We start from the raw sequence: 13,746 nt of genomic DNA, 5'->3' as shown, positions 1-13,746 counted from the left end.
CTACCCAGACATTTGCTGGGAGGAGCAGAAAGCGAGGTCTGACCACTTGCATAGGTTCCTGGCTGTATTACAGGACCTTCACCTTATCCAGGAAGTGCATAGCCCCACTAGGGGTAACACCTTGCTGTACCTGGCCCTGGCCACAGGGGATGACCTGGTGAGGGGACTGCAGGTCCTTGACCACCTGGGCAATAGCGATCGTCACCTGCTGGATTTCATTATCCAATGCAAGGCGTCTAGGGCTCACACCATGGCTAAAGCCCTTGACTTCAGAAGGGCCAACATCAATGAGCTTAGGAGACTAGTGGGGGAGGTGCTAAGGGCCCAGAAGGTAGAGGAGATGGGAGTCCATGAGGGATGGTTGTACTTTAAGGGGGCGATCCTCCAGGCCCAAAGGATAACAGTCCCTGGGAGAAGCAAGGGGGTAAGAGTGCTCAGAAACCCCCTTGGCTCAGCAAGGGCATTCAGGAATGCCTGAAGACTAAAATGGGGGTGTATAACCAGTGGAAGGGAGGAGCTATCACCAAGGAGGAGGAGTCCTCCTTGGCCCGGGAGTGTAGGAGGGCTATTAGGAAGGCCAAGGCAGAGATGGAACTCAGGCTAGCATCCAGGATTAAGGACAACAAAATCCTTTTTCAAGTACATTAGGAGCCAGAAGAGAGCACCAGGCAATGTAGGGCCCCTGCAAGACACAAACGGTAATCTTGTGGCCACGCCACATATATCAGAAAGCTGAAATTTCTAACAGTTTCTTTGCCTCTGTTTTTTTGAACAGGGACCGGGATATCCCACCTACCAGAGGTAGGGACAACCTTGTGGATAGCTCTATCAAGCCTGCAGTCAGTGCAGATGTAGTTAGGGATCTTCTGGAAGGGCTAGACATTTTTAAATCTGCAGGTCCAGATGCCCTCCACCCAAGGGTGTTGAGGGAGCTGGCAGGGGTCATTGCGGAGCCCTTGGCCCAGCTGTATGAGCATTCATGGTCATCTGGCCAGGTGCCGGGGGATTGGAAACTGGCTAACGTGGTCCCAATTTTCAAGAAGGGGAGGAAGGAGGACCCAAATAACTATAGGCCTGTAAGCCTCACCTCGGTGCTCGGGAAGATCTTGGAGAGAATCATCAAGGAGTACATCTGTGGGGGACCTGCACAGGAGATCATGCTCAGGGGCAATCAGCATAGGTTCATCAAAGGCAGGTCCTGCCAGACCAACCTGATTGTCTTTTATGACCAAGTAACTAAATCCTTGGATGATGGTGTCACTGTGAACATAGTCTTTCTAGACTTTAAGAAGGCCTTTGACACTGTCTCTCACCCCAGCCTCATCAATAAATTAAGCGACTGTGGCATTGATGTCTGCACAGTTGGATGGGTAAAAAATTGGCTGATGGGGCACACCCAGAGAGTAGTGGTGGATGGGTTGTACTCAACCTGGCGAGATGTGAGCAGTGGGGTTCCTCAGGGCTCGGTCCTCAGGCCTGCACTGTTTAACATCTTCATCAGCGACTTGGACGAGGGGGGTGGAATGCACACTGTCCAAATTTGCTGATGACACTAAGATGTGGGGTGAGGTGGACACACTTGAAGGGAGAGAGAGGCTGCAACTAGATTTAGACAGACTACAAAAGTGGGCAGATGAGAATAGGATGGGGTTCAACGTAGACAAATGCAGGGTGCTGCACCTTGGGAGAAGGAATCCACAGCATACATACAGGCTAGGGAGTTCCCCTCTTGAAAGCACAGAGGCGGAAAGGGATCTCAGAGTCATTATTGACTCCAAGATGAACATGAGCCGCCAATGCCAGACCGCAGCCAGCAAGACCAGCCAGACCTTGTCATGCATCCAAAGGTGTATCTCAAGCTGGTCCAGAGAGGTGATACTCCCCCTCTATGCGACTTTGGTCAGGCCGCAGTTGGGGTACTGCGTCCAGTACTGGACGCTGCCCTTCAAAAGGGGTGTGGCCAGCCTGGAGAGGGTTCAGAGGAGGGCCACCCACTTGGTGAGAGGGCAGCAGGACAGGCCCTACGAGGAGAGACTGAGGGACCTGAACCTGTTCAGCCTCAGCAAGAGAAGGCTGAGGGGGGACCTGGTGGCTGCCTACAAGCTCATCAGGGGGGATCAACAGCAAATAGTTAGAACCCTTTTCTCCCCAGCACCACCTGGGGTGACAAGGAACAGTGGTAATAAGCTGATGGAGAATATGTTTGAGTTAGAGATCAGAAGGCAATATTTTACAGTTAGGGTGGCCAAAATCTGGAATCAACTTCCCAGGGAACTGGTCCTCACCCCTACCTTGGGCAAATTCAAGAGGAGGTTGGATGATCACCTGTCTGGGGTCTTGTGAACCCAGCATTCATTCCTGCCTGTGGCAGGGGTCAGGCTAGATGATCTGTTCAGGTCCCTCCTAACCCTAGCTACTATGAAACTATGAGTAGTCTGAGACAGCTGATTTGCAGGTGCATATTACTGAGCTCTGTACCATCTCTCTCTTATATCAGCTCAACTCCTTTCACTGAAATATTAGACATGGTAAACTAAGGTTTCCACTTATTTCCTACCTCCTTCTCCACCTACTTTTTCACAGTTAGGAGAATGGGTCTTAAGGTACCATCACCAATTATGATTCAATTGAGCATTTGAGCATGAATACTAAGTTCACTTTTTTAAAACAATTACATAGTAGTAGTGGAGTTATTAGTTAAGAAAAACACTGTATATCAGATCATAACATTTAAAGCTAACATAGAAGAAAAACAATGGGGAGAAAGTATTGACCTTTATAACCTAGTTGGCAATTACAGAATTATTGGCCAGTATCAACCACATACAAGTGTTTTCAATGCTGAAACGTGCAGCTCTTTAAAAACACTGAATTTATTCATATTTTTCCCTTTTTTCCATCCCTTTTTTTACAGCCCAAGCTATAGCCCATGGAATTCATATGGGAAGTGGGAGACTTTATAGGGCTTTGTCCAAAGTTACTATGCAGTATTGCACCATCTGTAATATCTGCACTGGTGACATGGAAATAAAAGAACAGGGGTGGTACAACTCAGGATTGATGTACCAATGACAAAGTGAGGCAGTATTCTTTCCTGCAATACCATAGCTTATGCAAATCACTATTTTTAAACCTTCATTTTTATATGGACTAAAATTTACTTACAAATTACAAAACAAAGAAAATGTCAGAATGCTACCAGTGATTACATTTCAGAAACACAAGTACATATGTTGAAAGTCATACAAAACTCAGGTCTGTGCCCATTAGAGTTGTTATTGTGCTCCATATAAGTTGATTTTCTTCATCTTTTTTCTTTTCTTTTCCCCCCAGACAGAATGCTTCCAATGTGAACTATTTTTTTCTAAAACAAAAAAATATGTTTGATACAGCAAGTACAGAGGTAAGTATGTTCTGTGTTAAACTAGTAGCACTTATGAATTATACCCATTGTACCCATTTTCAAACCTAGCAAATCACTCTATTTGCATCAACATCTGTTTGACACTTTCTGTCTCTTTTGTCCGTACATCAGGTAATCATAACTTGTCAGATACTAAACCTTCTTTTTTAATTTTGCATAATTATGAAAGAAACTAGAAATAAATTGTGTGTAGTTTAGTAATACATGTTAATGTTTTAAAGATCTTACAGAAAAAAAGTAAATTGCTTCTGCAGCATTAGTGTAATCTATTATATAACATTAATATGCATAAAAGATGGCTCTCAGAAGAGTAAGATGGTATTATTTTGATTTGCTTTTAATTAGATATATATTGTCTATTCCATTACATATTACCCACACTAATATTGTAAGAAGCTTTTATGTATAATATTAAGAGTTTTATTATAATCAAAAGCTGTAAGTATCATTCATTTCATACCAATTTTTTGAACAACATTCCAAAAGCATTTTAATTTTTCAGGAAAATCATTGTTGGTTTTACTAATGATAAAAGTTACTAAAGGAAGCCATTTTAAACTTGCACTTTCATTTGAAAAATATGAATAAATTCAGTGTTTTTAAAGAGCTGCACATGTTTCAGCATTGAAAACATTCTTGTATGTGGTTGATACTGGCCAATAATTCTGTAATCACCAACTAGATTGTAAAGGTCAATACTTTCTCCCCATTGTTTTTCTTTTATGTTAGCTTTAAATGTTATGATCTGATATACAGTGTTTTTCTTAACTAATAACTCCACTACTACTGTGTAGTTGTTTTAAAAAAGTGAACTTAGTATTCATTCCCAAATGCTCAATTGAATCATAATCTGTTTGGCATTAGCTTCACTGGCAATTGGATCAGGCCTGACCCTAAATTTTCCACCTCTGTGGGTGATGGCATTGAACAAAATTAGCCAGTTTCAAGGGTCTATCAACAGAAATATCAATAGGTGTGTTTTGTGATGTAAATTCATATCTATTAGAAACTGTACTGATTCAATTACATCATTTTATGTAGGTTTGCAATATCTACAAGACTAAAGTGTGATGGCTTTTGATTACCACTGACTTGAGTTTGAATCAGACTGCTGATAGTAAGGTAAAATGTCTGGCTGCTGTTCACAGTCTTTGAGCCATTCAGTCCCTCATTATGCTAGATTTTATGTTCTATGGAAAGGTGCTGAAAGAGTTCCATACTTTAGCATTCTTTGTATTCTAAATGCAAGGAACCACAAGCAATGAGCTTGACTTAAGGAAATACAACAACAATATAAAAGTAAGATGAATACAGTATTTAAAATGAAACATAACAAGTTGTAATCATTCCATTTTTATAAAATAAACCTGATTTCAATTAAAACAACCTCTGGAGGTAGACTAATGTGTATTATAATAAACGGGTAAATGTAAGGCGTGGGAAAAGTTCAGACATTCCTTCCAGCATATTGAATCAATTAATAGCATGTACAAGGAAACCCTGATTATTTGAAGGAGTGGAGAAAAATGACTTGATTCTTTACAAGTAGTACAGACTATTATTAGTATTCCAGATAGAGTGTGTTCTAAGGAGTCCATCATATGCTTTGATCTGTCTGCATCCACAGCTGGAAACTTTGCGCCAGTCTCTGGAAGCAGCACGAACTGACAACAGTCGCCTCCATCAGGAAAGTGAGTTAGTGGTTGCAAATGTTAATCAGTGGATCAAAGAACAAAAGTGAGTAAAATTGGGTCTTTTTTCCATCTGATTTCATTTCCTATAGCCCCAAACAATTAAAGCATTCATAAGAACACTCTTCTCAACTTACTGCTATATCTTTTATCTGGAGCAGTGCAGTAGTTCTTTATATATATATAATAATATAATTTTTTTCATTATAAGTTCTATGTACCTTAGGTTTAACACACACAGAAACAAATAACTTATCTGTAAAATATATTCCCCACTTTTCAGTGTTGTTAATAGCTAATGATGCAGAAGAGTAACAGGAATCTGTAGATAAGAAAAATCTATAAATTCTTAGGCTTAGAAATTTCTTTCAAATTTTCTCATAAAGTCTCCCAAATTAAAGCTTTCAATTTTAAAATAATTAGTATAACTCTTAAGTTTATGAAGATAGCCCTGACCATGGAAACTGGCATTCCATTGTCATGAGTCTGTAGTTACAGAAAGAAAAAAATGTACTGGAAAGAAGCACCAACTTTCCACAGCAGTTTGCATGAGATATTTATATAGTGTGAAGTCTGCATATGCATAAATCTAAAATTAGACAGTATAATCTCTGGATTATTTGAATAATTTAAATATTTCCATTGTCTTTCAAATTAAACTAAACTGACATTTGTAATATAAAACGGTCAAGTAAAACACAGCCAGTTATCGTGGTGAGGCTTATAGCTTGATGTGAGTTTCCATAAACTTCATCCAGTGTTTTTAGGCTTTTCAAATTAACAGGTTAATTTAATAATCCTAATTTTATCTCATAATTATATGCAGTATTTGAGTGAAAGAATAAGTCTTTATAAAGAATAAGCCTTCCTATGGAAATTGTATGGATTTTGGGGAATATTTTCTGCAAACTACTCTTGTCCCTGGTGATAACACTTCACTTAAGCAGTTCAGAAGATATGACAAGCAACAGTTCAAATTTCGGTAGGAATTCTTGGTATAGAGTTAGGATTTTCATGCTTTTGCAGTCATCAACTCTGATATTATAGTTTCTTTAATACTTAAGACAAGCAGTCTACAATGGAATTTTATTTGTCATTATATATGTCATTATTGTATAATGTTTTCGTCCTCTTGGACTAAACTTTTGAAACTTTTGAAACAAAATTTTGAATGTTTCAGGTAGACAAATTTCCATATTTTCTTCTTCATTTAAAACTCATTTTCTCTGTAGTTGAAATAAAGTTCTCAAAGGGCATAGGTACATGAAATTGGAAGGGACCTCCTGGGTCCCTTGAGTCCCTGTGGTTGGCACATTATATAATGCTTTTCTGAAAAGCAGTTACCTTTTTTTTCCTCCACTATTCTCATTGGAGTATTTACATCTTTGCTGCTCTACCAGTTAGGAATCTTCTTATAGTTTCCAGCCTGAAAGGGTATGTCTATATGTTCATTAATGCTCAGTCATTACTGGTCGCATATACACATGTGCATTTACTATGCAGTAACTGAAATTACTGCACAGTACAGGCATATGTCTACATATGCACACCTGTACTGCACAGTAAATATGGTGACTTATGCTGACTTGAGCATAAATTTGATACCTGCATCATGCAGATATCAAATTTACACCCAATTAGTTACTGTGCAGTAACACACATGTAGGTGCCTTACTGTGCAGTAACATTGTGTGAGTGGACTGATTTGCGATTAACTTTAGTCTCAAGTCAGTCCACCCACAATGTTAATGCACTTTAATGCCTGCACGTATAGACACCAACCTAATCCCACTTATTGTGCAGTAATTTACTGCCCAGTAAATTTAAGCTGGTATAAATGCATGTGTAGACATGCCTACTGCATATTAAATTTTGTATTTATACAATCAAGTAATAAATTAATGCACAGTAACCAGCATTACTTCTCAATAACACCACTGTATACCTTTTTAGTGATGCTACTGTGCAGTAGCCTAATAATACCGTGCAGTAGTATATTAGTACTGTTTATACTGTGATGCACTACTGCACAGTATTATTACACTACTGTGCAGTTTGTGTCTCATCTGGATGTGCCCAAATAGTCATAATATGGTTAAGCATAAATAGCAACTATTTTGACACTGTGCCCGCCTCTGCTCCAGAAGGTGCTCCCGGGCAACTCTTGCACGGGTGGCTAACCGGGCCTGCCCCGCTCTCACTGGGGAGTCCCGGGAACTCGCCGACCGTGGTCGCGGCTGGGCCTGCAGCAGGGGGGTCCCCCTCACTGTGGCCTCCAGCGCCGAAGCGCCCCTGGGCGGGCTCACACGGGGCTCCGACCTCCCCTACACCCCGGCCAATGCCACCTTTGGTCGTGGACCTTCTGTCCCTTGTCCCCGAACGAGGACTGGACGCCGAGGGCCCTCTCTGCCCCTTGCAGCTCTCTTCCCCGATGCCCCGCCGGCGTCTCTGCCTGGTCTTCCCTGGTTCCCTCACCGGGATTCCCACCGGCTCTATCCCGGTTCCCTCACCGGGGTTCCCGCCGGCTCTATCCCGGTTCCCTCACCGGGGTTCCCACCGGCTCCAATCCGGTTCCCTCACCGGGGTTCCCGCCGGCTCCCGTCCGGTTCCCTCACCAGGGTTTCCGCTGGCTCCCCGGAGCCTCTGCCGGCACGTCCCCAGTTACCTCACTGGTGGTTCCAGCTGGCCCTCTCTCTGGGCTCCTCCTCGGAGCTTCTGCCGGCTCCCTCGTCAGTTTCGCCACTCTTCCCCTGCGGCGCGGCTCTCCCCACCTCCGTTGCTCCCGGCGTGGCTGCAGCCTGTTCGGCCCATGGCCAAGGTCCCTTGCGGGGGCCCGGTTCCACTCCCGGGCTTCCTCCTGGGCTCCACATCCTCCCGCCGTGTGCCGCCTCTGCCTTCAGGGCCGCGTTTTATTTCCCCTGAGCGGCGCCTCTCGCTGACATCGCTCCGCCCCAGCCGTATGAAAGCGCAGCTAACGAGCCATGCGGGTGGTTCCCCGGCCTGCATGCCGCCGCTGCTCCCCTCTCCTGCAGAGCATACGTGAGTGTTTCCCCTGGCCCTGGGCCGGGGGGCTCCCTCTAGTCCCGTTGTCCCTGGGACAGACACTATTCCTACCGCCCTATTATTTTAACTGTTGTCAAGTTTCTATTCTGTCTGGCTGTTCCCAAAAATTATCATCCAGTACCTCACACCAGTTCCTTTTATAGATATATTTATCCTCACTTTATTTTATCTTGCAATAGATACAATGCCAGCTTTATCAAAGATGTTTGGTTGTTTTCCCTATTTTGGTATTGCAAAGCAGGTTTAGAACCCAACGCAGATAAACATGCCAAAATGAACTTGATTTCTGTCTCTAATCCTTTTCTCCCTCTTTGTTTCTTTTGATGGGGGTTTCTTCCATCTTGACATTCTTAGTTCTCCTTTCCCACCCCGACCCCCCATGTTATATCTAAAAATAAAACAGATGCACATAGTTGCTTAAATGGCTTACATTTTGTACTGCACTTACGAAGGGCTAGACATTGCATTGTGTTGCTCATCCTCATGAGATTTCCACATTTTAACTAATCTAAACATTTCATAATTCTTGGTGGGTTTTGTTTGTTTGGTTGTTAATTAGTCTATATTTGTATCCCTGGAAGATTTTACCACTTCACTCTCTATTTCTTCCTCAAAATAAATAATCAAAATAACAAACAGCTGTTATTATGATATAGATCCCTATACTATACAACAGGGAACTTCTCTTCACTTATGGACGGTACCGTTTATTAAAAGCACAGGATCGTTGACTAGTTTTTAATCCATGACAAGTCTCTGCCATTTTTCCTCTGGTTATTTATTTTCATTAACAGATGCTTGTCAAAGGCCCTTAGCAAAGTGAGAAAATTATATCCAGTGGCTTCTGTCAGCCACAATGTTATTAACTCATTCAAAAATAAAATCAGGTTAAAAAGGCACAAAGCATATTTGGTCCAACCTTATCATTATATAAATATCCAAGTATTGTGTTAGGACTGCAACTTTCAATAAATCCAGTTAGAAGAGGTGATATATTGTTTAAGTGCACAATGTGACACTGTCTCAGAAAGGGCAAATGGTGCCTTGTGCCATAAATAACTTTGCAATGAGGGAACCTACAGAAGTGATCCCTCAAACTCTACAAACAGTATAGTATAGGTATGAAGTCTTTACATGATGAGGGGAGCAGCCTGGGTAGGCCAAGGAAAAGAGTGTGGGACAGGGAGGGATTCACTTTCCACATCCCTAGACTGGCCCTGTTAACATTTTCTGGGAAAGATAATGAAGCATGAGACTTTCTTATCTTTTCTATAGAGCCTTCCTTACTAGGAGTAAGCACAACCAGGGAGTATGCTTCCAACAGAGGATGCTCACATATATGCAAGACATTCTGCATACAGTAACAGCCATAACAATTCAAACCTTCCTCAGATAAGTTTCTGAAACAGGATAATGTTGCTGCCTGCTTTGATAAAACAGTTTTTTAAAGCTGTTAGAAGGTAAAGTCCCCAAATATGCTTTGGTTTCAGATTTGAGCATTTCAGTGTAATAGACTAGATCATGTAAAGGATGTGACTGCAGTTTGTTTGTTTTTAAAGTACACATGAAGAGTCTGGTATCAAGCTATGAGCACTGTTATAAAATTAACATTTTCATCTTGGGTAATAAATTAACTGCAAATATAAGAAAGATGGGCCATTTTTTTAAAGACAATGTTAAGGTGAATAGGACATATCGTAGAGCAGTCTGCATTTCACAAATGTATTTAGATCTTTTCTTGAGCTACATTATATGGTGCCCCAAATATTGTTCCCTGGGGGGAAAAAAGGAAATGTGTAGATATAAATTTGTATGCGAATCTGCATGCATATATAAGTACATATATTTCTGTCTTCTGTAATCTAGAAAAAAACAATGAGTGTTTTCTACTTAATTGACTTTTAGAATCATCTCATAGCTGGTTTTACTTCCCTGCACCTTCTTAAAGCTAGACTTGACACTGCTGATTATCTGCAGCAAAGATATGTCATAATATAAAATACAGGGCCATATTGTGGTCTATAAATCCACACTTTCTGGTAAAAATCCATTTAGTGGGACAATGGAGGTAAATGTAAATCAAATCTGATGTTGGGCATTTACTTTTGTCTTTTCCATACATGTTAACATTTTAAGAGTGTCATTCCAATAACAGAACATGCATGTTATACAGAAATCTTCCCACACTAATTTACTGCAAGATTTCAGTGATATGCTACATATAACTACTATTCCAAAAATAAAGAGAGCAATATATTTTGCCATGCTGGAAATATTGCCACCAATTTGAAAGGCTGTTTTTGGGAGTGTGTAGAGAGGAGATGCTTATTTTGAAGAGCTGTGACACCAAATAAATTACATATTTTAAGAAATTCAGGTTGATTTCAATGCACCATTATATCCATTTCACCTTAAGGAAAATAATACGGAATGATCTGTGATAAATTTTTTATATATATTGATAGTACATTATAAAGTTGCTGGGTTAGTACTTACTTACTGGGTGTTTAATGGAATATTGCCATTCTACCGACTTATTCATTCCTTATCTGTTCATTTTCCTGATTTTATTTTAATTATTATGGCTCTTTATATGTAATTCTTTGTTCTGTGTGTTTTTTTGTTCATTTCACCATTCTTTTACTCTGTGTAGAGGTAAACAAAAATTAAGAAAGTTAAATCAACACTACCAATGCTTGAATTTGTTTTTAACTTGTGGTGACTATTGTTAACTATTGTTTAAGGTTTGTGTTTAATGTATAGTGTTGTATTTTCATTCTGGAAGATTACTTGAATGTGTTGCTAAGACTTTTTGAATTGTTTATTTATTCATGCCTGTCTTTTCTTGTTACGGTATTTAAATTTAATAAAAAATATTTAAAAGAAATTAAAATAGATGTCTAAGAATATATACCTCAGGCATCTCCATATGAAATGTTCCTATACCATAGCTATTGGGGGGGGGGGGGGGGTTGGAAATATACTGTGCACAGTGCCTCAGGTAACCTGAAAAGCTCTTTAGGAAGTCATCTATGAGGCCACTATCTTTGAGTTGTTGGAGAATATTTTACAGTTGACAAAAATTACTCCTACAAATATGTTTCTGATCTATTGAATTAGAGATGGCATTGTTGATGTTAAATAGAGAGCTGTACTAGTGAAATGACTATTTCTGAAGCTTGATTATATTGTAATCAGAAGAACCTGCCACTGCAGGCATTTAAAGCCTGTGAACATAACATTTTTCAAATTATCTTTGTCAAACTAACATGTATGTACAAAATTCTGCTCTTTGTTTCCTCGTTTTCAGGAGGAACCATTTTGGCATTTTTCCAAATAGGTGAAAAAAATCTCTTATATAGCAATGCATTACTAATATTAGTTACCGGTCCAGTTCTTTTTGGTGGGCCAATTTAAGGTTCTCCAAAACTTTGCAATCATAAATGTAATCCTTCTGTGTTGCCCTGTCCATTTTCCTGTCCTTTTAAAGAAGAAATGGTATTAATGAATGTAATATTCTGGGTGAGGACATATAGTACCACTATTTCATTCCATTTTCCATAGAGCCTAACATTTTATCAGCTCTTCATTGGTTGTGTTCTTTGACTGAATATGTTGTTGGCACATTGATATTTTATAGGAAGGTTTAACTATTTCAGAATCTGTGTGCATGAATTATTTAACTGGCTTCCTCTAATACATTTATTTTGTACATGACTACCCTCAAATTGCCTTTGTCATTCTGCATTAAGCCAAATACACAAGGCGCAGACAGAAGTGCAGCTCCTGGGTCTAACACATGGTGCTTCCCAGCTGTTGGGTCAGGAGGGTGGGGGATCAAGCTCCAATTTGGAGCCTCTTTAGGGAGAGAGGCTGCATCTCTGAAGCCTCTTCCCTAAGCTCTGCACCCCCCAGCCCCCTCCCAGCTCTCGTTCTCTCAGGAAGGGAGGGGGAGAAGGCAGGGAGAAAGGTCTGTTCTGGAGTTTCCTCAGATGCGCTGGAGTGGGGGGGTGAGGGTGGATTCCCCAGATGTGCTGAAAGGGGGGGCCTCCAATCCCCCACCCCACCATCCAGCACTGGCTGGGCAGGCCCCTACCATTTTAAAAACAGTGCTGGGAGCAGGGCTGGGTTGTATCAGCTGAGCCCTGCTCCTGGCACACAAAAACAGACATTAATCAAGGCACGCTCCACATTGGAGTGCCTTCATATGAACCCTCATGTAATGAGGGTTCAGCTCGTCACAGGATCAGGTCCTTTTAAAACTCTCTGTAGCCATGCACTTGTGTTTGGTCATCACTGTAGAGTACTTTCTAGGGCCAGATCAGGAGAAAACTGTCACTTCTGTCTGTGCCTGTAGATTTGTTAGGGCCTTCTAAATTAACCCATTATCTTTTTTACTCTTGACTAACTTTCTCTTTGGCCTATGTTCACTGAAATTTTAGAAGTGGTATCAGAAATCAATTTTAGATGACCGTGTTTTGGATTCATGTATTTCTTAGCTGTTGAAGACCTGGCATAGGGTATCTGTTGCTACAAGAAGTCAAGTTCTCTCTTGATAAGGGTGGAGTGCCTGGCACCGCTGTGTTGGGGATCACAATCTAATCTATTCACCAAAGTGCCCCAGGCCTATTCAAAGTGCCCCAGGGGAAAACCAGGAATAACAGTCATAAACTCCTAGAAGAAAGTTTCAGATTGGATATAAGGGAAAACTTCTTCACAGTTCATGTGACCAGACTCTGGAATAAACTCCTAGTAGGGTTGGTGCAGGCACCTACCTTGGAGATCTTCAAAAGGAGACTGGACACACACCTTGCTGGGGTTATTTGACCCCAGCAGATTTTCCTGCCCAGAGCAGGAGGGCTGGACCCAATCATCTCACGAGATCCCTTCCAGCCCTAAACTTCTATGAATCTGTGAATTATCATTCTGTTTGAAAACTTGTCTTTTTGATCCAGATTATCTGTCTGGATGCTACAGGTATTTTTATCCACTATCAGTTTGGGTTCAGACCAGAGAATAATAGAAACTGAACACTGGGTTTAATAGCCAATGAATTACGTCTGGCAATAGATAACTACTGATATAATACTCTCTGCCAGTCTTTGATAACATTGACCTTAAAATACTGTGGACTTGCTTAGCATAAGGTATTGTCATCTTTTCTGAGTGGATGTACCATTTCTTTCTGAAAGCAGCCTTTCTTTCTAGAATATGGATTTGGGATATAGACAAACATGCTTGGAGCAGCTGAATTGCTCCAACTTCGATGATGCATGAAGTAGGGATTTTGCTACAGTTGTATTGCTACAGCCTCATGCACAAGTAACAGCTACAGCCCACAATACCTTCTGTGTGCTCACAAGCCACAGCAGTTTCCCTCTTCCCCCTTCTGAAGCTATTCCAAATGTATGCTTGTCCCTGACTTTCTGTCCTCAAGGGTCCATTTTGGAAGTTCACCGTATTTAATCTTGTTACCAGCTTCCTGTAGTGTTTAGCTTACAGAAGGGGCCACTCAGTGGGTTGTTAATTTCTGTGCCATCATTGTCCTGGCAATGCCCAGTTCCATGT

At 41.0% G+C, this 13,746-nt stretch overlaps 1 protein-coding gene across 3 annotated transcripts in view; it reads left to right on the top strand.

Annotated features, from left to right (window-relative positions):
* Positions 1-11,071, top strand: part of LOC109285970 (uncharacterized) — a 131,115-nt gene extending 120,044 nt beyond the window's left edge. For 2 of the 3 annotated variants that reach the window (XM_059723956.1, XM_059723955.1), the window contains 2 exons: positions 3,334-3,403; positions 4,466-11,071. In XM_059723956.1, the coding sequence (XP_059579939.1) occupies positions 7,133-8,158 (1,026 nt within the window). In that variant the 5' untranslated portion in view covers positions 3,334-3,403; positions 4,466-7,132 and the 3' untranslated portion in view covers positions 8,159-11,071. The remainder of the gene's footprint in view (positions 1-3,333; positions 3,404-4,465) is intronic. The other variant, XM_059723957.1, reaches the window with a different exon arrangement.
* Positions 11,072-13,746: the final 2,675 nt, after the last annotated feature.

Source organism: Alligator mississippiensis, chromosome 3 (assembly GCF_030867095.1).
Source record: "Alligator mississippiensis isolate rAllMis1 chromosome 3, rAllMis1, whole genome shotgun sequence".
Lineage (NCBI taxonomy): Eukaryota > Metazoa > Chordata > Crocodylia > Alligatoridae > Alligator > Alligator mississippiensis.
Note: the sequence above shows the minus strand (reverse complement) of the source record. Positions and strands in the feature narration are given on the sequence as shown.